We start from the raw sequence: 20,410 nt of genomic DNA on the forward strand, positions 1-20,410 counted from the left end.
TGCAACCAACACTCGCCGTCATGGTGGCAAAACTTACGATCTCGCTCTCATCTTTCTTCTCTTGCGCTTGAGGCGACGAACGCGCTTTTTTCTCCACTTCGCTCTCATCGTGACTATTCAGGGTCAGTATGAGGCTGGAAGTGTCGCTGTTGAGGGTGTACCTACATATGACTTCTTGATGAGAATTTGCGTGATGGTTTAAGAAAAAGAACAAGATCGATTTTCGGGAGGGGAAGTAGACTTAAACAAACTAGGGCAAAGGGCAAGCAGCCCTGTGGGGTAAGTCAGGTGATGCAGCTCTTGCCAAGCCATTTTCGGCCCAAGCTCCTTCCATGACGTTCGTTCAGGGGAACGATGATGTGGGGCATCCCACCAGAGCTTCAACTCCAGGGCAAGCAAGCTGCGCTCCTTCCTCGGCTGCTGTTCTCACTGCCTGAGGCTCAACTGAGAATTTTTAATTTGGAAATAATGGAAGTTTTAAGCAAATACTGTTGATGGTAACCTTACCTAGAATGTCAATTCCAAATCTGGTCAACTTCATTTACCAACCTTGAATGTGCATGTATTCCCCGACTTGATCGCCTAAGCCCAAAATAGTATTCCTATGTCATCGTCGGCTATTGGGAAAGTTACGTGGGAGAATAGGAGCAGTGACCCTCCAAATGGAGGTAAGAATCATCACCAAGAGCGGGATTCAGTGGTTGCCTTTAACCTCCCCTTGCCGCATCTTGTGTCGCTCGGCCTGCGCCTGAGAGATGTGTGTGTTTCAGTCCGTCGTGGAATTCTGACGCATCCACTACAGGTTTCTTTCTAGTTCTCCCAAACAAGACCATCCTCGTTGGCCGAGACGAGACTAGAAATCATGTCGCATTTGCAGACCTTGTGGTCTCGAGGTGCCAGCTGGAAATATTCTCCGTCGTCGTTGATGAGCAATATGACCACCCCCCACTTGTCTTCGTGCGTGATCGTGGATCCTCGAATGGAACTTCTGTGAACGGCCAACTGATCGGAAGGGGAGCGGCGCTTTCCCCGTCGAGGTTGCTCGAGGACGGGGATACGATTACTATCGGAGGGCACCCTCACCTAAGATTCGAGTACACACTGCTCATGAATTCGCACAACTTACGCCCTTCGTACGCCCTAAGTCAACTCCAGCGCCGGGAAGTTGAGGTAGGAGGTCGTTTCCTTTTTACCCGAGTTTCGTACCCCTCTGACATGACCCGTAGCTGTTCAAGGACAGATTTGTCGTGACTAATCGCACTATTGGTGATGGTGCTCATGCCATTGTTTTCCTCGCCGTAGATGTGGAAACTGGGAAGCACGTCGTTTGTAAAGTCCACGACACCAGCAAATACTCCCGAACATCCAAGGCAGTGGAAAGGATTCGCCAAGAGGCATCGTTGTTGAGCACACTGGACCACGTATGAATATGACGATATCCTTTTGGCCAATTCTTCTGACCATTTAGCCAAATATCCTCCCCATCAAGGCAGCATTTGAGACAGAGCACACGATGTATACCACCCGTCATCACCACGGCAGAGTGTCTAGGAGCTAACTCTCCAACAGATACGTAATCACGGAACTAGCCACAGGAGGAGATCTATACTCGCTGCTTCTGAGATACAACAAGTTGAACGAGTGGGGGACCCGGTCCATTATCCGGCAGGTTCTCCAAGGTGTCACCTATATCCACAGCAAAGGCGTCGCACACCGAGATATAAAACTGGAGAATATCCTGTGCGGGGTGACACCTCAGGTCCCGTATCGAATCATGCTCTCAGACTTTGGAGATTCAGGCCTCGCAGGTCCGAGAAGATTGAAATCCAAGGTCGGAACTCGGTTCTATCGGCCACCGTAAGTTGCATTTCGACCTTCGGGAGAGTCCCATCTAACGATTTATCTACAGTGAATGTGATACTCCAGGACAGGGTTACGGTTTATCGGTCGACATTTGGGCGGTGGGCATGCTGACGTTGCAGCTGGTTCTAGGGTACGAGGAGCTTCCAGGTCTCGACTCGGTGGTTTTCAAGAGCCAAAAGGACGTCGACACGTACCTTGGCACCATCTTTGCTGTTCTAGGACCTCAAGGCCTGATCTCTGACGCTGGCCAGAGCTTTATCTGCAGCTGCCTGGCTTATGACAGCGATAGAAGACCAACAGCACGCCAGGCCTTCTACCACAGGTGGCTACAAACCCCGACAAGCGATCGGAAGATGTTCAAGCGGCTGGAGGCAGACAACGCTATGTCTTGGAAACCTCAGCGGGTCAATTTTCCGGTGATCGAGGACCTAACAACCCGACCACTCCGGGTTGACGAAGTTGGAACCGCTCCTAGCAAGGAACAGATGGCTCGACGGAACACAGCATCACCACACTTTGCAGTTCCTCCCGAGCCCATGGTAATTAACCATAATCACAAAAATCACAGCTAGGAACGCATGTCGGTGCACAGTACCGCCAATTGCATTCAAGTTTGAGCAATCTAAAAACAGGGGTGACATTCGACACTCAGGGGGTGGACTAAAACCATCTCCGCTTGATACCTACTTTTCACGGGGGCCAGGGGCGTTTGGACTCGTTTTTGCTTGGTGTCAAACAACACGTGTAGCCAGCTTGAGTCCACAACACTCGTTGCAGAGACATATCCTGCTCAACCAATACAGCGGCCAGAATGGCCTCATAATCAAAGCTTAGAACTATCAGTCCTCATTCCTTCATCGTCTTGCTCCTTGACCGTCAAATCCGGCAGCTCAGCCGGCATGATCCTCCTTGGCGAAGCCCCCGGGACAACGGCATATTTAGTGAAGTCGGTGACACCCGCTTGTTTCCTCAGGAAATCCTCGTCTAGCTCTAGCTGACCGTTCATTACGGATGCTGGGGCTTTGATCATGGCGAGAACCGCATCTGAGAAGATGGTGGACTTGCGCAAGTCCTTGGCGTAGGACGGGTCTTTGCGCGTGAACTGTTCTGTCGCCGCAGACTCGACAGCCTAGACGGTAGCATGTTAGCCGAAATATTCGCATCGAGTATTGGGCGACACAGAGCCTGTTGTCCCCCGCGCCCTTTCACTCCTTTCACACAATTATCCCCCCCCCCCTCTCCTCCCTCCCCTCAAACAAATAACAAAGAGACGGAGAAACAGAGAACTCACCACAGCCGGCCACAAACCCCCAATCCCCACCCCCCCCTCAGCACCCCCCTCCCCAACACCACCCACAACCCCCTCCCTCTCAAAATCCATCGCCAACCCCTTCACCAACACACTCATCCCCACCTTCCCCATCGCATACGCCGTCTTGCCCCCAAAAAACCGGCTATAAATCGGCGGACACACCACCACAATCCGTGCCCCGCCACCAGCCCTCTCCCTAGCCTTCCGTCCCCCTTCGTCCGCGGGGTTGAGATAGGGCAGCGCGGCCTGCACGGCGCCGTACAGGCCCTCCGGGTTGACCCGCTGCATGAGTTGGAACCGCTTCATGGGGGTGGTGGCCACGGGTGCCCACCAGATGGCGCCGGCGTTGTAGATTAGGATGTCGAGGCGGTTGTAGGTCTGGGGAGGGGGAGGGGGGGTGTTAGTGTCAGCGGGGGGTTGGTAGAAAAGGGAAGAGAAGGGAGAGGAGGGGAAGGGGGGGGGGGACTACCTCGATGGTTTTGGTAACTAGTTGCTGGATGCTGTCGTAGTTGGTTGTGTCGACGGGGATGGCGGTTGCCTCGCCGCCGGCGAGGGTGATTTCGCGGACGACGGTGGTTATGGTTGATAGGGGGGACTTGGGGTCTGGTGGGAAGGGGGAGATCTTGGCCAGGTCGGCTTCGGGGGTGGTGGACTTTGCGGCGACGACGACTTGGTGGCGGGTTAGAGTGTGGTTCTGGGGGTTGGGGTTGGGACTTGGGAAGGACACGAGATGATGCTTACCAGCGTACCCGTCCTTGGCTAGGTCAACGGCAATCTGCCGGCCGATGCCCCGTGAAGCACCGACCACGAGAGCTACCCTGCGAGACGTCATGTTGAGATGAGTAGGTGATGGAAAGAGGTTCTGTGTAAGTCGTGTATTGAGATATTCAACTAGTATCGGACAGAGGCTTCATATCATAGTAAATACGGCTACCTGATCCCCGAATGGTGGGTCACTCCGGCATTGAGGTTGGACAGTGTGGATTAGTGATCAGCCGGAGCTCGTAAGGCCGGACGGAGTACACCCTGCCGGGGCCGTCCCGATGTGGGGCTGCCGAGGTTCTCCTCTTCCGGGCCCCTGCATGGGACACCTTATTAGATCACCTTCCTCATAAGTCATCAAAGGTAATTGTTAGAAAGCACACCATTGTGTCTCTGTTTTGCAAATAACCCACGAACTGAATAAAAATGGGCGGCAAAATTGACTGTTATCTGGACCTTGGTGAGAACCTTCTTGCATCCGGAATCAATAAGAATAAGGAGACTAACATGCCATAGCGTCCCTCTACAGCTATCTTGCATTTCTCGAGCTCCAAAAGAATAAGGACCTCCTCGCCTCTCACAATGTAGAAGTCGAGTCCGTCACCCCCAACCCCTTTTCTCCTCGTCCCACCGCCTCCAAGCACCGAGTGCCCAACTTATCCCCATCCACAACCCCCCATCGCCATTTTCCATCCGAACCCTCCTCTCTATTTCCTCCACCGAGCGCCCACTGGCCCTTAATATACACGGCCCTCGTTCCCCACAGCAACTTCCCCCCGCAAAGAGACGTACTTCTAATATGGCGAAGCGGGGGGAGTGCGCTCCTAATCGTAGAGTGGCCTGTGTTTCACTGAATGGCACACCCATAAGGGTGCGGGTTCGAATCCCACCGAAGTAAAACTCCCCAAGAGGAGTTTTCGTAGCCATCTACCCTTCCGTCAATTAAAGGCGGAGGTTAGGCGGTGAGCTTTTGAGATCCTTTTCTTATTGTTTTATGTTTTTCCTTTCCTAACCCATCATCAACAACAAACTGACAGTCCAACAACAGATACCACCCCGTCCTCCTAGGCGCCATCAACGTCGGTTCCGGTACGCCCCCTCCCCCTCCACCAACCCAACCTAACCCCCTCCCCCTCCACCAACCCAACCTAACCCCCTCCCCCCCCCAAAAAAAGGCAACCGCCCCCCCTGGACCCTCCCCTCCAAAGCCACCTACGGCGTCCACGACGCGCGCCGCGCCATCGCCCGCCACACCCCACCCCCCGCCATCGCCTTCCCCGCGGACCTCATGAAATCAGGCATGACCGTGCTCCCGCTGCGCTGCCTGCACTACATCAAGCGGCGCCACCCGCGCGCCACATTTCTTGCTGCGTTACACGGTTTGTTTGAGGCGTTTTGGGCGCCGCCGAATGGGGATTTGACGGGGGTGGAGGGGGTGCGGGGGGCGTTGAGGGGTTTGTCTGTGAGGGGTGTGTCGAGGGTGGGTGGTGGGGATGGGGGGTTGTTGTTTACGGAGGGGGAGGTGGAGGAGGTGCTGGCGGCGGCGGAGACGGAGGAGATGAAGGGGTTGTTGAAGAGGACGACGCAGGAAGCGTTGGAGAAGGGCGCGTTTGGGGCGCCGTGGTTGTGGGTAAGGGATAGGGAGGGGAGGGAGGAGCCGTTTTTTGGGAGTGATCGGTGAGTTTGTTTCAGGGGGGAGAGAGAATGGGGGCGGTTGGTGTTAGGTGCGTGCTGACATGTGATAGGTTCCATTTCGTGTACAAGTTCTTAGGTTTGCCGTACACGGATGTCACGCTGTTGCCGGCGGGCGAGACGAAGGGGAAGCTGTAAGGAGCTGCGTTGAGTTCGTCCCGAAGTTTGAGGGTGAAGGCAAGGTGGGGAGGTATTGTCGTAACAATAACAATAACCATTTCAATATGTATATCTCCTGGGTATTATGTCCTTTAACGCCATGCCCAACCACTTATTTTACTCCTACACAGTATACAATTACTGGCATCAAGACGTCAGGTTTTTCCTGCCATCCGCAATCGTCTGGCCTCGTCCTCCCTGAGGGCCTCGCTCCTTGCCAAGAAGTCCTGTCGGGCGGCAAAGGAGTCTTTCGATTTGCCCGCCAGCTCGAGTTCGTCCTTGATACCCTCCCGATCCACGAACCCGGCCCAGTCCATCCTGCTCTTTTCCACTGTGTTCAATTTCTTGGCATCTGCCTCCTTGGCCTCACGCGCTCGCAGACGATCCGACATGCCCAGGCTCAAGTCCGATCGACGGGAAACGCCTTCGATTGCGATGGGCTCAAACGCGGACCGGAAAGCTTTTCGTGGCATGCGTTTCTGGGAATCGCCATCTGCAGACGTCGACTCGCCGCCGTTTTCGGCGAGATACAACTTGGCCTCGGCTGAATCACGGGACACTAGCTTCTCTTCGGTGTGGACTTTGCCGGCGAAGTTGTAGGTTCGTTTTATGCGAATGAGATCGGATTCTTCGGGTTTCTCGATCGCTAGTTTGGGTTTTGGTGGTGATGAAAGCTCGGCAAGTTCTCCTCTTGGTTGTGTGGTTGCTGGTTCTTGCTGATTTCGGCCTCCCGACTTGACGGTCATTTGTGCCCACAGCGCATCTACGTCGATTGTAACCGGGCCGCTTGCGGCCTCTGTTCGCTTTTCGGCCTTCCTGCAAAAAGAGGGTCAGGTGAGCAAGGTGGCGTGTTGCGTTACAGAGTTGGGTTGCATACTCAACCGCGCGCATGCTACGCGTCTTGATCAACCCTCCCTCACCTCCTTCATCTTCGCCCGCACCTTCATCTTTCCGTTTGGCCTTCTTCCGTCGCCTTTTCCCCTTTTCGATTACCGCCTCGTCCCCGGAGTTCTCGAAACCCGCATCATCGGCGGCATTAATGGCACCTTCGCGTCTCCGTTTCGACTGGGTCTGCTTCTCGGTTTCGGCCGGCTCGTCGTTGTCTGAAACAGAGGATTCCTCCGTAGCAGCATTGTCGGGCGCAAAGTCGGAGTCTTCATGCGAGACGTAGTCCTCGTCATGTAATGGCTCCGTCGACATCTTGAGGCGCGGGGTTGTTTTTGATGAGACTAAATCGAACTTCAAATATTTCCCGGGGAAGACGGTCCCGTGAATGGCAAAAACGGGTGGGTCTCGGCGGTTCGGGAGAAGGCAGAATGGATGCGGGCCTGGAGCGGGTCTCGAGCGGGTCTCAAGCGTGGAGTGGAGACTGGTCAACTCCACATGCCCCGCCCCCGCTCGGCTCCGCGTTGTCGGCGCACCTCGACAGGGACAACGGAGTCTTGGGAATTTGGTGAGATGGGTCATCGGTTGTGCTGGATAGTCTGTGTATGTGTTCCATACTCTGGTGAATCCTGGTATATGTTCAAATGAGCCCCAGAACGGGCGCGAAGCTCCTTCTCGGACCCCTTTTACACCCGCTTCCACAGAGTTTCACAAAGTCACAAAGTTCCTTGAATTACCGGCGGTAAACCCAGTATCCTGGCACGCCCGGATTCGGTCTTCCATGGGGTCAAAAAACCAATTTACCCACGGCCGCCTTCCGGCTGACTTCCGGCCCTACCAACCGGGCTCGCGGGTCCAGAGGGGCTCGCTATGACCCATCAGGCAACCAGAGGCGCCGTTATCCCCGGAGAATGCATCCGATATCCAATGAGCTGCCGCTGGTTAAACCGCACCTCTTCCCCCGCACCTCGGAGATACGGTGGGTGGGTGTATTACACATGTACGACGATCACGAGGCGTCGTTGAAGCCCGGTTGAGGCCCGGCCGAAGCCCGACTAGAACCCTGAGTCGGAGGGTCGGACGTCTATAAAAGGGGCCTTGATGGTGCGGCCAGAGTGAAGAAGTCAGAACCAGAGCCAGAGCCAGAGTCAGAGTCAGAGTCAGAGTCAGAGTCAGAGAAACAAAAACACCTCCCCCAGCCTCAATATTGTTGTTAGTTCTTCTCGAACGAGAAACCAAGATCATCATCATCATGTCGTCCACATCCGTTCTTACACCCGAAGAGAAGGAACACTTCCTCACCCACGGGTGGGTCAAGTAAGCCTAGTCTCGGTACCGAACCTTTCTTCACACCTTTAAGGATACTCTACCTTCACCCTTACCTTCCCCTTGTTATTCACACACCCTCCCTCCTTACCCCTCCCCCTCCCAGACCCATATCTGACCCCCACCTCAGGATCTCCAATGCCTTCACGCAGGAACAAGCGGACAAGGTCAACGCCAATGTATGGACCCGCCTGGGCATGGACCCCAACGACCAGTCCACATGGACGCGCCTGCGCACCAACATGCCCGGCCACAACAAGTTTGACCCCGCCGACTTTGCACCGCGCGCCTGGGCTGCCATCTGCGAGCTTTGTGGTGGCGAAGACCGCGTTGACCCAGCTTCGAGGGAATGGCGTGACTCGCTAATTGTCAACCTGGGTGACGAGAAGCATGGCGGCAAGCCAGTCCCGCCACAGGACCTGCCCGAGTGGCATGTAGTACGTGAACCCTGACGTCTTTCTTTATTCCCCTGCAGCACCCAATTCTTCTTGGATACCTCCATCGAGGAATCTAACGTTGCCAAACAGGACGGCGATTTCTTCGTCCACTACCTCGACAGCCGCGAGCAAGCGCTGTTGGTAACACCACTATTCACCGACATCGTCTCCAACGGCGGCGCGACCATGATCTGCCCAGAGGCGATCCCCAAGATCGCCAAGCACCTGTACGAGCACCCGGAAGGCGTGTCGCCGCGCATGGTGCCGCGCGGGCAGGAAGGGTTCCAGATGGGCCAGCACAAGGACCTGAGCTTCTTCTGCAACGTGGCCAAGAGCTGCGACAACTTCGTCGAGGCCACGGGCAAGGTCGGCGACGTCTACCTGATGCACCCGCTCATGCTGCACGCGCCCTCGAGTAACGCCCTGCGCAAGGTGCGCATCATCATCAACCCGGCCGTGTCGCTCAAGGAGGAGCACTGCTTCGACCGCGAGGATGGGAACTACAGCCTGGTGGAGCAGTTCACCCTGCGCTCGCTGGGCAAGGAGAGGTTGAGTGGGTGGAAGGCCACGGGGCCGAGGGAGACGGTCATCCCAGCGCGGCTGCAAATGCAGGAGAAGATGAGGCAGGAGGAGCTGAAGAGATTGGCCGAATTGAAGGCAAAGGAGGAACAAAAAACCGTGAGCGCGACGGCTTAAGTTGGAAGTTGGTGATGTGATGTAGTTAGTACCTGTGTCAAGTTAGTTGTCGACCTACCTAGAATGCCATATTATTGATCAGTTCAAAACTCTGACCGATTGACGAAAATATTGAAAGTGTCGTTGGGCTGTGTGTTTGGTGCAGCCAGCAAGGTTCCCGAGGTGCCAAGCAAGGTACTCGAAGGCCCCTGTGCTGTGATGCGGGAAAGTGGAGCGACCAAGACATGCTTGGCGAGAACGACTTGGGATGATAAGTATTCAAACAGGCTGATCCATCCCCAAACTGCACATCACATCTTCTTGCCGCTCGCCAACACCCAAAACAACCCCAAAGATGAGCGACAGCGACAGTGACGAATACTGGGTTGAGACGCCCAGTCTCGCCCACGATGACCCCATGCAGGCTTTCGTACCCAAGTCGTTCGGCAAGACAACGAAAGAAGCGAATATCGCCGCGCAGATCGAGCAGACGAGGAGACAGATTGAGAAGCCAGCACCGCAAAAACGAAAACAAGCTACTCCCGACAGTGATGATAGCGACTCGGACGGCGACTCGGAATCCGACGATGAGGATGAGGCCGAGAAGTTTCCGGTGACCCACGAGATGGTGCTCAAGACACACGAGCGGGCCATCACAAGCATTGCCCTGGACCCTGCCGGGTCGCGCATGATTACCGGCTCCCTCGACGGCAATGTCAACTTCCACGACTTTGCGGCTATGACACCCACTACACTGCGAGCCTTCAAGAGCATCGATCCGTGGGAAACCAAGAAGTCAGCAACCTCAGATTCGCACCCGATCCAGCACGTCGAATTCAGCCGCCACTCGGGCAGCGTTTTTCTTTGCGTCACTGCACACCCCCAAGCGAAGATCATGTCGAGAGATGGCGCCGTGGTGACGGAATTCGTGAAGGGCGACATGTACCTCCGGGACATGAAGAACACCAAGGGGCATGTGGGGGAAATTGCCACGGGGACATGGCACCCCACGGACCAGAACCTGTGCATAACCGCGGGGTCAGATAGCACGCTGAGGATATGGGACATCAACAACAAGAGGAGCCAGAAGGAGGTGATTGCGTTCAAATCTAAGGCCCCAGGCACAGCCGGGCGCACTAGAATGACAGCAGTCGCATGGGGAGCTTCCGCGCAGGGGACCAGCCCCCTCCTAGTAGCCACTGCTCTGGACGGATCGCTGGTCATGTACAACGGCAATGGCCCTTTTACTAGGCCCGCAGGGGAAATCAAGGATGCGCACCAACCCGGTACTTGGACTGGGGGTGTCGACATCAGCGCTGACGGCCGGATGGTGGTAACCCGCGGCGGCGACGGGCTGATCAAGCTTTGGGACACGCGCAAGTTCAAGCAGCCGCTCGTCAAGATTGACCACCCTTCAACTTCAGACCGATACCCGATGACCAACATCAAGTACTCCCCCGATTCCCGCTACATCGTCACCGGTTCCGCCTCCGGCCACCTCCACATCCTCAACCCCGCCAACCTCCGCCCCGAACACGTCACCCCCATCACCCCGGGGATCCCCCTCATCACCGTCGACTGGCACGCCAAACTCAACCAGATCATCACCGGCTCCGCCAACGCCGAAACCCACGTCCTCTACCACCCGTCCCTCTCCACGCGCGGCGCCCTCGAGGTCATGTCGCGCGCGCCCAAAAAGCGCCACGTCGACGACGACCCGTCCTTCACCATGGACCAGAGCCAGCTGGGTCTCTCCGGCGACGCCATCATCACCCCCGGCGCCATGTCGGGGGCCCACCACAAGCGCGCCACCGGCGGCGTTTCCGCCTCGGGCCGCACGTCGCGCGACCCCTACCGGCCGCAGCTGCAGCAGATCACCCCCTTCATGCGCAGCCAGCCGGACGAGAAGCACATCGAGGAGAACATCCCGCTCAGCCGCATGCTGCACGAGGACCCGCGCGAGGCCCTGCTCAAGTATGCCGAGGTGGCGAAGAAGGATCCCGTGTTTACGGGCGCGTGGGCCAAGACGCAGCCGGTTACGCAGTATGCGGATTTGAGTGACGGGGAGGATGGTAGTGGGGAGGGGAGGGAGGCTAAGAGGGTGAAGAGGTGAGAGGGGGGAAGATGGGCGGTTGGGTTGATGGCATTTAAGTGGCGTTGGGAAATAGAGCGTTTTGGTTCCAGAACATTATCTCGTTGTTTTGTTTGAGTGGGGGAATTGATACCAGGCATTCAAGCCTTCAAACTCAAAGGGATCGGCAAATGATGTCCGTTTTGTTCAATAACTGGTTAGAGGTGAGCAAACATAAACATCAACACGTCAAAGGGGTTTCCCAGGGATAGGGAAAAAAGGGGAAAGAAAGAAAAAAAGACATATCAAAGCTATTCAACTTTGCGCCAAGAGGGAATCGAACCCCCCCCTCAACCTTGGAAGGGTTGAATCCTAACCACTAGACCATTGGCGCTGACTGAGCTTATCGTGCTGCAGGTACCCGTTGGCTTGTTTACTAAGCGCTATCATGGGTAGAGAGAGCAGGCGAAGAAGAGGTTTTGAGTGGAGAACTTTACAAAACAACAATCATGAAAGTAAATTTTACCCTTGGAATAGTTATTAGCATTTGAAGAACTTTTTGCAGGCCATTGAGCGCGCTTCAACATACAACAATAACTTTCAAGGTGATCAATTCTATTGTTAGAGAATCCCAGCGGCGAGCTGCGTCCCATTGGCTGGTTTACGCAGGGGCAAATGATTAGGTAATCCGGGCTCATATTTTCGCGTGCAGTTTGCAGCACAGCCCGGACCAGCATCGCCGCGCCATTCAATCTTGTCGGTTCGCTCTGCCTCAACCTCCATCGATCAAAGGGACCGCGCGCATCAAAAAAATCACCAATCTGCCTGCGACGCATCGAGGCCATCTCGATATCGCCGGCCACAAAACGCGCCAACCCCCCACAATCCATCGGGCAACCACACAACCCCAGCCGCCTTTGACTGTCTTTCACTTTTTTCACTTCGCCGATCCACCCTCTGCTATTTTCCTTCACGTTAACCCCCCACACAGCACGTCGCCATCCCAGGCGCGGCTGAACACCACTCCAAGACCCCAACTTGCGCTCGACCTAGCGACGCGACAAACCCCGTTTGTATCTGCACCCAACCCCAGGTTGCTGTCCACACCCGAACGCCTGCATCGATCCTCCCCTGCATCGCTGCAATCGCTTAATTGCCACCATTGTTTTTTCGACGCGACAGGCTCCAGCATTCCGCCCTTCGTTCGTCGGTACTCCGCGTCGACCATCCCTACCGGGTTCCACAGCCCCTCGATTGCGACCGCTTCGCGCCCTCCAGATATGCCCACATATTCCGTCTCCAAATAAAATAATTGATACCCAGTTGGCATACCCAAGGTCACTGCCATCATCATGGCGAGTGTGCAGGTGCCGCCTGCGGTGCAGCACCCGGGCTCGGCCATCCCGGCCGGCATGACCCAGCAGCAGGCGCAGGAAATTTATCTGGTCCGTTCTACATCTTGCCCTAGATTCCCATCTGATGTTGCCTCGGCCCATCTAGCCTTCATTCTAACACCCTAGTAGAGATTCCAACAGATGAAAAAGCAAGGCATTCCCAGCACCGATCCCGAGTTCGTTAAAACCCAGTCGATCCTTGCTGCCCTCCAACGTCAGAGCGAATTGCGAAAGCAGCAGATGCAGATGCAACAGATGCAGCAACAGCAGCAGCAACAACAACAGCAGCAGCAGCAGCAGCAGCAGCAGCAGCACGCTAACACTAATGGCGTTGCCAACGGAGCCCAGCCTGCTCGCACCACCCAGCCCACCACCATTCAGACCACAATGCCTCCTTCCACAGCCTCACTCGGGGCGTCTGCTCTACCAGCAACCCCGGGCGCCCCGACGGCTAACACGGCCGGCACGCCGGCGCAAAATCAATCCAGCCATTTCTCTCCGGCCCAGCTCAACTTGCTGTGGACACAGATCAAGGCTTTCAGGATGCTCGGTAAGAATGCCGGCGTCCCGGCCCTGATGCAGAAGGCCATTTTTGAGCACAGACAACGGCGTCGCATGTCCTCGGCAAAACAAACCCCACAATCCCCTTCTGCAGTCGACAACACGGCCATATCAGAACAGGACGGTGTAAAGCCTGGCACCAACGGAGCAGATGCCCACGGCGAAGCCGCATCGGTTCCGCAGCCCAAGTCGTTCAAGACAATAAAGTCCCCATACGACGGTGGGCTCGTGCGCCAGTCTATCTCGTACATGGACCACGGACGCCGGAAGAATCGCCTGGTTATCCCCGGTATCTTCCCGACGGGTATTGACTTTGAGCAGCTGAGGGCTGATCGGGAGAAGATCGTCTTCAACCGTATGAGCGCGAGGTACTCGGAACTGAAGTCGCTTCCGGGCAACCTGGCACACTGGGATGCTTCTCAAGATCACCTTGTGGCTGATGACACAGCGAAGCGGAAAGCCATCATTGAGATGAAGAAGCTGGCCCTGTACTCCAAACAGCGCGCTTTGAGAGACAGAGTCGGAAAGCAGATGATGCACTACGACAACTTGGCTATGACCACGAATAGGGCCGCGTACCGTCGCATGAAGAAGCAGAACGTCAGGGAAGCTCGCGTCACCGAAAAGCTCGAGAAGCAGCAACGCGATGCCCGCGAGAACCGCGAGCGCAAGAAGCACGTCGATTTCCTGCAAGCCGTTTACAATCACCGCAACGAGGTGCTCAACGCGGGGCAGGCGCAGCGCGGGAAAACGCAGAGGCTCAGTCGCCACATGTATTCTCATCATTTCAACATCGAGAAAGAAGAGCAAAAGAGGATCGAGAGGACGGCCAAGCAACGTCTGCAGGCGCTCAAAGCCAACGACGAAGAGGCATACCTCAAACTGCTCGACCAGGCCAAGGATACCCGTATCACTCACTTGCTCCGGCAGACCGACGGCTTCTTGCACCAGCTTGCCTCCTCCGTCCGTGCCCAGCAACGCCAGGCCGCCGAACGCTATGGCGACGACGGCGAGCTGCCCGAGGAGAGCGAGCCCGAGGAAGAAGATGCAGAAAGCAGCCGCAAGATTGACTACTACGCTGTTGCCCACCGCATCAAGGAAGACGTCACCGAACAAGCCAATATCCTGGTCGGCGGTACGCTCAAGGAATACCAGATCAAGGGCTTGCAGTGGATGTTGTCGCTGTACAACAATAACCTGAACGGTATTCTCGCAGACGAGATGGGTCTCGGCAAGACGATTCAGACCATCAGTCTGATTACATACCTGATTGAGAGGAAGCATCAACATGGCCCGTACCTGGTCATCGTTCCCCTCAGTACCCTAACCAACTGGAATCTGGAGTTCGACAAGTGGGCGCCGTCGGTTACCAAGGTGGTGTACAAGGGTCCTCCGAACGCCAGAAAACTGCAGCAAGAGAAGATCCGTCAGGGCAGGTTCCAGGTCTTGCTTACGACGTACGAGTACATCATCAAGGACCGTCCGCTGCTGAGCAAGATCAAATGGTTCCACATGATCATCGACGAAGGTCACCGCATGAAGAACGCAAACTCGAAGCTGAGCGCCACCATCCAGCAGTACTACAGCACCAGGTTCCGCCTGATTCTCACTGGTACCCCGCTGCAGAACAACCTTGCCGAACTGTGGGCCATGCTCAACTTCGTCCTACCCAATATCTTCAAGTCCGTCAAGACGTTCGATGAGTGGTTCAACACCCCGTTCGCAAACACGGGTGGCCAAGACAAGATGGAGCTCACAGAAGAAGAGCAGATTCTCGTCATCCGTCGCTTGCATAAGGTGCTGCGGCCGTTCTTGCTGCGTCGTCTCAAGAAGGATGTCGAGAAGGATCTTCCCGACAAAACAGAAAAGGTCATCAAGTGCAAGTTCTCAGCCCTGCAGGCCCGCCTGTACAAGCAAATGGTTACTCACCAAAAGATTGCCGTTAGTGACGGCAGCGGGGGCAAGGCCGGCGCCCGCGGCTTGAGCAACATGATCATGCAGCTGCGGAAGCTCTGCAACCATCCGTTTGTGTTCGACGAGGTCGAGAACCAGATGAACCCCACCAACACCAGCAACGATCTCCTTTGGAGAACGGCTGGAAAGTTTGAGCTTCTGGACAGGATTCTCCCCAAATACAAAGCGACGGGCCATCGTGTGTTGATGTTCTTCCAGATGACTGCTATCATGGACATCATGGAAGACTTCCTCCGGTTCCGTGGCATCACATACCTCCGGCTCGACGGTACCACAAAGTCCGAGGACCGATCCGACCTTCTCTACGAGTTCAATCGGCCCGACTCGCCGTATTTCATGTTCCTCCTTTCCACCCGTGCTGGTGGTCTGGGTTTGAACTTGCAGACGGCCGACACTGTCATTATCTACGACTCCGACTGGAATCCTCACCAGGATTTGCAGGCCCAAGATCGTGCCCATCGTATCGGCCAGAAGAACGAAGTGCGCATCCTCCGGCTTATCAGCTCGGCATCCGTCGAAGAGAAGATCCTCGAGCGCGCCAGGTACAAGCTCGACATGGATGGCAAGGTCATTCAGGCCGGTCGTTTCGATAACAAGTCCTCGGAAACAGACCGTGATGCCATGCTCCGGACGCTCCTCGAGACTGCCGATATGGCGGAGTCAGGCGAGCAAGAGGAGATGGATGACGAGGAACTGAACTTGATCCTCGCCCGAACGGATGACGAGGTCAACGTGTTCCAAAAGCTGGATGAAGAGAGGTTGCGTGATCCCATCTACGGCACTGGCCCTGGCTGCAAGGGCGTTTCGCGTCTTATGATTGAGGACGAGCTACCGGATATCTACTTGAACGAGGGCAATCCGGTCGTCGAGGAGGAGGAAACCATCCTAGGTCGTGGAGCCCGCGAGCGTACCAAGGTTAAGTACGACGATGGGCTCACGGAAGAGCAATGGCTCATGGCTGTTGATGACGACGATGATTCACCCGAGGCGGCCGCGGCGCGGAAGGCTGCCCGTAAGCAGAAGCGCGAGGTCAACAAACTTAAGCGCAAGGGCATGGCGGGTGCGTCACTAGAGAACTCGCCAGCTGCCAGTCGCGCTAGCACCGAGGAGGTGGAAACGCCGGTCAAGAAGCGCGGCCGCAAGCCGGGTAGCAAGAACCAGGAGAAGCGCAAGGTCGACGAGGGCGACGAGGAGCCCCCGACCAAAAAGCGCCGCGGGCCACAGGGGCGTCCAAAGGCGATCAGCGCAAACGTCCCCGACAGCCGCCTGGCGCCAGACGTGCGCGATAAGCTGCAGAAGAGCCTGCGTCGCATCTTCGACGGGCTGATGAACTTCGAAGTGGATGACGACGAGCCGCAGGAGAATCCCGACGGTGACGAGGATGGCCCGCCAAAGCGTCTCATCATTGGACCCTTTGTCAAGCTCCCGCCCAAGCGTGACTGGGGTGATTACTACCTCATCATCACCAACCCCATCTGCATGAACGACATCCAGAAGAGGATCAAGAAGGAGGACTACAACAGCTTGGCCGACATGCGGAGAGACATGGACCTGATGGTTGCCAATTGCCGGACGTTTAACGAGGAGAGTAGCGGGATATGTCAAGATGTTAATCTCATCGAGGTATGCCCGTTGTCCCCCCTTTACTTTCGCGTTAACCCATGCTAATCACCAATGCGTACAACAGGCCTTCTTCCGCGCCCGATTCGAGAACGAGCTCACCGACAACCCGGACCTGCGTGCTCTGGAGGAGCCGTCTGCTGCTTCCGGTCCTGCTGGCCCCGCGATTAAGGACGGCTCGGCCGCGCCCTCAACGGCCGCGACAGATGGGACACCGCAACCCACGCCCAGCGGCCCGCCAACCAGGATCAAGCTGGTCTCTAATTCGGTCAGCGCCAGCGCCAGCGCCCATGCATCCAACGGCGCTAGCAGCCAGGTTAATGGCGGGAGCAGCGGCGCGCAGAGCGATGAGGAGTGAACTCACAGTCGTCGTCGCTAGCTGATCCGCCATAATTCTATCTAGTTCTAGCCATGGAATGAAGACTCGGCGCGGATGTGGTGCGTGTGGCGGACTGGTAGATCCGGGGCTCATGGTTCTTTGCTCTCTTTTGGTGTGTGATGGATATGCAAGCGGCCAGGCTAGGTTAAGGGAGGCGGTTTATGGGTAGGCAAATGGCGTTTGCGTTTTTATTGCTTGGGTCTTTTTTTTCTTCTTTTTTTGTCGTACTGCTTGCTCCATCTGCCTGGGCCAGATGGGCACATAAATGGTACCCGGAGAGAGGGAAGGGGGCTAGCAGGAAAGAAGCGAATAAGACGGCCTCGGATGAGTGGATGGATCGATGGATGGATGGACGGACGAAAGAGGATCACTATTTTCTTGTCTTCGGCTGCCTCAAGACTAATCGTTGACCGAGGGATTGGCGGGTCGGCCTGCTTTGGCGCTGGGTTTTGGCTGGTGTGGGAGAGAAGAGGGCCTGGCTCGGGGACGCGGGCTGGACGGCTGGCTGGTGATAAACCTGGGATGAGGGATGGGTGATGGATCATGTTTGAGTACTCCGTATTACATATTCTTTGTGGTTGTTTTTAACATACATACATACATACTTGCCTACTTGGCTGTGCTTGCATTGCATTGCACTGTGTGTCCATGCCCTTCTAACCTCTGCAACCACCTTTCCCTGTCCTTGATTGGGGATAGACATCTAGGCAAAGTCAACTCGCACCCTCCTTCTCCTTACCTGCCCCCAATCTTCCCGAGTACTACTGCCCTTCACCAACCACGAACATGTCCCTCCCCAACACCACCCCCCCTCGTAAAAGCCCAAAAACAAAAAAAAAAAAGACAACTATTTCCTCCTACCTACAACAAAAGGGGGTACCACACACAACAAAAGTATATAAACCACCTCATGCCTAATACAGGAATCGAACCTGTGATCTTTGCATGTCTGTCTGTCGCGGCCCCATCCGAGAGAGGGGGAGGGGCCATAGATACAAGTGCAACGCATTAGCCACTATGCTAATCAGGCTTGGTTGTGCTTATTGGTTGGGGTGTGGATACGATACGGGGTTGTGGAGGGGAGTATCATTCAGTGTTTTTTCTTGGGGGGGAGGGAAGTGCATGGGGTGGGGCGTGGTGGGACGGAGGATGTCGTGATGGGGGCAGGCGGGCAAGGTGTTTAGGGGAAAGGGGGTTGGATGTCTTCCTCCTGTCCGGGGCGTTTAAGGAGACGGTTTGCGGTAAAACGCTGAGATTTTGTCAAGGTTGGGAGCCACAGGCAACATCGTCTAGTAATATACAAAATAAGTTGTGCATAGGTGAGTTGATTGTGTATCCCTTGTCCTGTCTGCGCCAGTCCCACCCCAGGTGGTTGTTGGACCTTTAACCAAACGCCAAAACTCAAAGAGCCAGCTCCTCCTACCAAACCTAACGTATGATCGTAACTAGACTTGAACTTCATGAACCCCAATGTAACGCCGAAACAATGCTTCTAAATCGAACCGCCCCCCTTAATGAGACACGAGCGCATTACTTATGCCCAACAGCGTCATACCCAAAAACGCAAAGAAAATGCTCAAGTTCCTGTTGTGGTTCAAGCTCAAACTCTCGACAAACAACTGCAGCGCCACGCTGACCATGATACCGGCGGTAGCCGCAAAAAGACAGGCGTAGGCGGTGCTGTTGATCTCGAAATTGGACCGCTTGGCCAGCTTGAACCAGGCCACGGCGACGGCGGCGCCGAGCGGCTGGCTAAACCCGCCCAGCAGCGAGGACCAGAAGATGGCCTTGACGCGGCTGCCGAGGGCCATGTAGAGCGGCAGGGCCATGGCGAAACCCTCGGCGATGTTGTGTACGAAAAGGGCCATGAAAACGCTGAAGCCGAGGGATGGATTCGCGTGATTGGTCGCGTAGGTGATGAAGCCTTCGGGGAATTTGTGCAGCGCGATGGCGATGACGGTCTGCAGCCCGATGGAGAGGAAGCCGTTGGTGGGCACGTGGTGGTGGTGCTGGGCCTCAACGTCTTCGGGGCACTCTATGTCGCTGCCATGAGAGTGGTTGTGGGCGTGCGCGTGATGATGGTGGTGGTGGTTGTCGTCATCGTGGGGGTGAGAAGGGGCGCGGATGACACGGTATCGGGGGGTCAGGGGTGGGGCTTCGCACGCCTCAACGCAGTCCTCGGTGAGTAGTGTCCCATTCCTAGATAGGGCAGAGCGCGTGCCGATGTGTTTGAAGCACTCCTGGCCGCAGGGGTCCGAGTAGCCGAAACAGGGCCCATCCTCGTCGCAGTTTGCCTTGGTGTCCGTGAAAAAGGACATGACCCTGCTCCGGACATTTATCGAGGGTTGTCGGATTTGCGTGGATGCCCGCCGTTGGGGGCCATGGAAGTGAGTGATGGCCTCGGCTGCTGGCGCGGCATCACCGTTTACGAGTTCGGTATGGATATGGCCATTGCGCGGGGCTTCGGTGGGGATCAGGGGCGTGGTCTCGGTAATGTTGCTGTGCATCTCGACCATATGCGGTGGGCTAAAAACAGCACTCGGTTGAGGAGATGGCTTGGGGAGAGAATGGCTGTGGCCATGGTGGGCGTGCTCCTCGCCCTCAAAATTTTCATGGGTATGGTCGCAGTCGACGACGTGGGAGGGCATGTACCGGTGTAAGACGCGCGAGATGACCTGTATCCCAAAGAAGCCGCCAATGAAGCAGCCCATCATCAAGAAGCCGGCCTTGTGTTCATCCCAGTTGTCCCTGGCGAGGTAGCGCATAGCTGACGGCAGCATGCTGTAGAGGGCAGAGAAGAGCTGTGGCAGGGAGTCAGCAATGTGTTCCGCTTGACAACAGACAGCATATAACACCTAGCTACTTACCATGACGCCGAAGCTCAAGCTGAGCGACGAGGCAAGAAAGGCATTGCTCTCTTGGATGCGGAAGTGGCGCTTGCTCGGGATGAGGCGGATAGGAATGTCGATGCAGATGACGGATGCGCCAAAGATACACGCGAGGCCGCTAAAGGCGCACATAACCCAGCCTCGCGTGTCGTTGTCCATGGCGTTGGAGTCCATGGTGTTGTTGCTTGGGATGCGCGCTTTTTGCGCTTGAAAATATCGAGAGTTAGCGTGTGAAGGGGGTAGTGGTAGTGGTAGTGGTAGTGGTGTAATAATTAGTATTTTCTGCTCGCGGCTAAGGAGTCCGAGGTTGATGGTCAAGGGGGGTTGAGGAAGCACACAGTCGTCATCTGTGTTGGATGGAGGTGAGGCTGAAATTACAAAGGAGGGATAAGATCAATGAATGGCTCGAGGG

The 20,410-nt window shown here is 55.8% G+C and overlaps 8 protein-coding genes and 2 non-coding genes across 10 annotated transcripts; 5 read left to right on the plus strand and 5 right to left on the minus strand.

The window, feature by feature from the left end:
* Window positions 1-516: 516 nt before the first annotated feature.
* On the plus strand, window positions 517-2,446 carry F5144DRAFT_631052 (kinase-like domain-containing protein). The gene is made up of 6 exons (XM_066792442.1): window positions 517-668; window positions 803-1,170; window positions 1,227-1,421; window positions 1,469-1,515; window positions 1,570-1,857; window positions 1,910-2,446. Exons 1-6 carry the CDS (start codon window positions 605-607, stop codon window positions 2,433-2,435), a joined length of 1,488 nt encoding a protein of 495 aa, XP_066641175.1. The 5' UTR covers window positions 517-604; the 3' UTR covers window positions 2,436-2,446.
* A 114-nt stretch (window positions 2,447-2,560) lies between these two features.
* F5144DRAFT_653162 (uncharacterized protein) lies at window positions 2,561-4,218 on the minus strand. The gene is made up of 4 exons (XM_066793072.1): window positions 3,917-4,218; window positions 3,645-3,844; window positions 3,155-3,553; window positions 2,561-2,992 (listed from the first exon to the last, which is right to left on the minus strand). Exons 1-4 carry the CDS (start codon window positions 4,005-4,007, stop codon window positions 2,687-2,689), a joined length of 996 nt encoding a protein of 331 aa, XP_066641176.1. The 5' UTR covers window positions 4,008-4,218; the 3' UTR covers window positions 2,561-2,686.
* Window positions 4,219-4,254: 36 nt separating this feature from the next.
* F5144DRAFT_576889 (thioredoxin-like protein) lies at window positions 4,255-5,859 on the plus strand. Its single transcript, XM_066789165.1, has 5 exons — window positions 4,255-4,397; window positions 4,454-4,532; window positions 4,986-5,026; window positions 5,113-5,614; window positions 5,683-5,859. The coding sequence occupies exons 1-5, from the start codon at window positions 4,364-4,366 to the stop codon at window positions 5,765-5,767; spliced, it is 741 nt and encodes a 246-aa protein (XP_066641177.1). The 5' UTR covers window positions 4,255-4,363; the 3' UTR covers window positions 5,768-5,859.
* On the minus strand, window positions 5,860-7,181 carry F5144DRAFT_613607 (bucentaur or craniofacial development-domain-containing protein). The gene is made up of 2 exons (XM_066791751.1): window positions 6,666-7,181; window positions 5,860-6,604 (listed from the first exon to the last, which is right to left on the minus strand). Exons 1-2 carry the CDS (start codon window positions 6,986-6,988, stop codon window positions 5,944-5,946), a joined length of 984 nt encoding a protein of 327 aa, XP_066641178.1. The 5' UTR covers window positions 6,989-7,181; the 3' UTR covers window positions 5,860-5,943.
* Window positions 7,182-7,812: 631 nt separating this feature from the next.
* F5144DRAFT_284132 (uncharacterized protein) lies at window positions 7,813-9,265 on the plus strand. Its single transcript, XM_066783742.1, has 3 exons — window positions 7,813-7,990; window positions 8,130-8,436; window positions 8,527-9,265. The coding sequence occupies exons 1-3, from the start codon at window positions 7,926-7,928 to the stop codon at window positions 9,130-9,132; spliced, it is 978 nt and encodes a 325-aa protein (XP_066641179.1). The 5' UTR covers window positions 7,813-7,925; the 3' UTR covers window positions 9,133-9,265.
* A 132-nt stretch (window positions 9,266-9,397) lies between these two features.
* F5144DRAFT_284155 (WD40-repeat-containing domain protein) lies at window positions 9,398-11,426 on the plus strand. Its single transcript, XM_066783743.1, has one exon. It carries the CDS (start codon window positions 9,467-9,469, stop codon window positions 11,222-11,224), a length of 1,758 nt encoding a protein of 585 aa, XP_066641180.1. The 5' UTR covers window positions 9,398-9,466; the 3' UTR covers window positions 11,225-11,426.
* A 78-nt stretch (window positions 11,427-11,504) lies between these two features.
* Window positions 11,505-11,576, minus strand: F5144DRAFT_t141. The gene has a single exon. It is a non-coding gene; the product is annotated as a tRNA-Gly (tRNA).
* A 958-nt stretch (window positions 11,577-12,534) lies between these two features.
* F5144DRAFT_604040 (SNF2-family ATP dependent chromatin remodeling factor like protein) lies at window positions 12,535-17,089 on the plus strand (the record flags this gene model as incomplete). Its single annotated transcript, XM_066791323.1, has 3 exons — window positions 12,535-12,627; window positions 12,706-16,734; window positions 16,799-17,089. The coding sequence occupies 3 exons, from the start codon at window positions 12,535-12,537 to the stop codon at window positions 17,087-17,089; spliced, it is 4,413 nt and encodes a 1,470-aa protein (XP_066641181.1).
* A 932-nt stretch (window positions 17,090-18,021) lies between these two features.
* F5144DRAFT_t140 lies at window positions 18,022-18,140 on the minus strand. Its single transcript has one exon. It is a non-coding gene; the product is annotated as a tRNA-Thr (tRNA).
* A 481-nt stretch (window positions 18,141-18,621) lies between these two features.
* F5144DRAFT_492698 (Zinc/iron permease) lies at window positions 18,622-20,172 on the minus strand (the record flags this gene model as incomplete). Its single annotated transcript, XM_066785932.1, has 2 exons — window positions 18,622-19,911; window positions 19,978-20,172. 2 exons carry the CDS (start codon window positions 20,170-20,172, stop codon window positions 18,622-18,624), a joined length of 1,485 nt encoding a protein of 494 aa, XP_066641182.1.
* Between the last annotated feature and the right edge of the window lie 238 nt (window positions 20,173-20,410).

Source organism: Chaetomium tenue (genome assembly GCF_020726465.1).
Source record: "Chaetomium tenue strain MPI-SDFR-AT-0079 chromosome Unknown F5144scaffold_5, whole genome shotgun sequence".
Classification (NCBI taxonomy): domain Eukaryota; kingdom Fungi; phylum Ascomycota; class Sordariomycetes; order Sordariales; family Chaetomiaceae; genus Chaetomium; species Chaetomium tenue.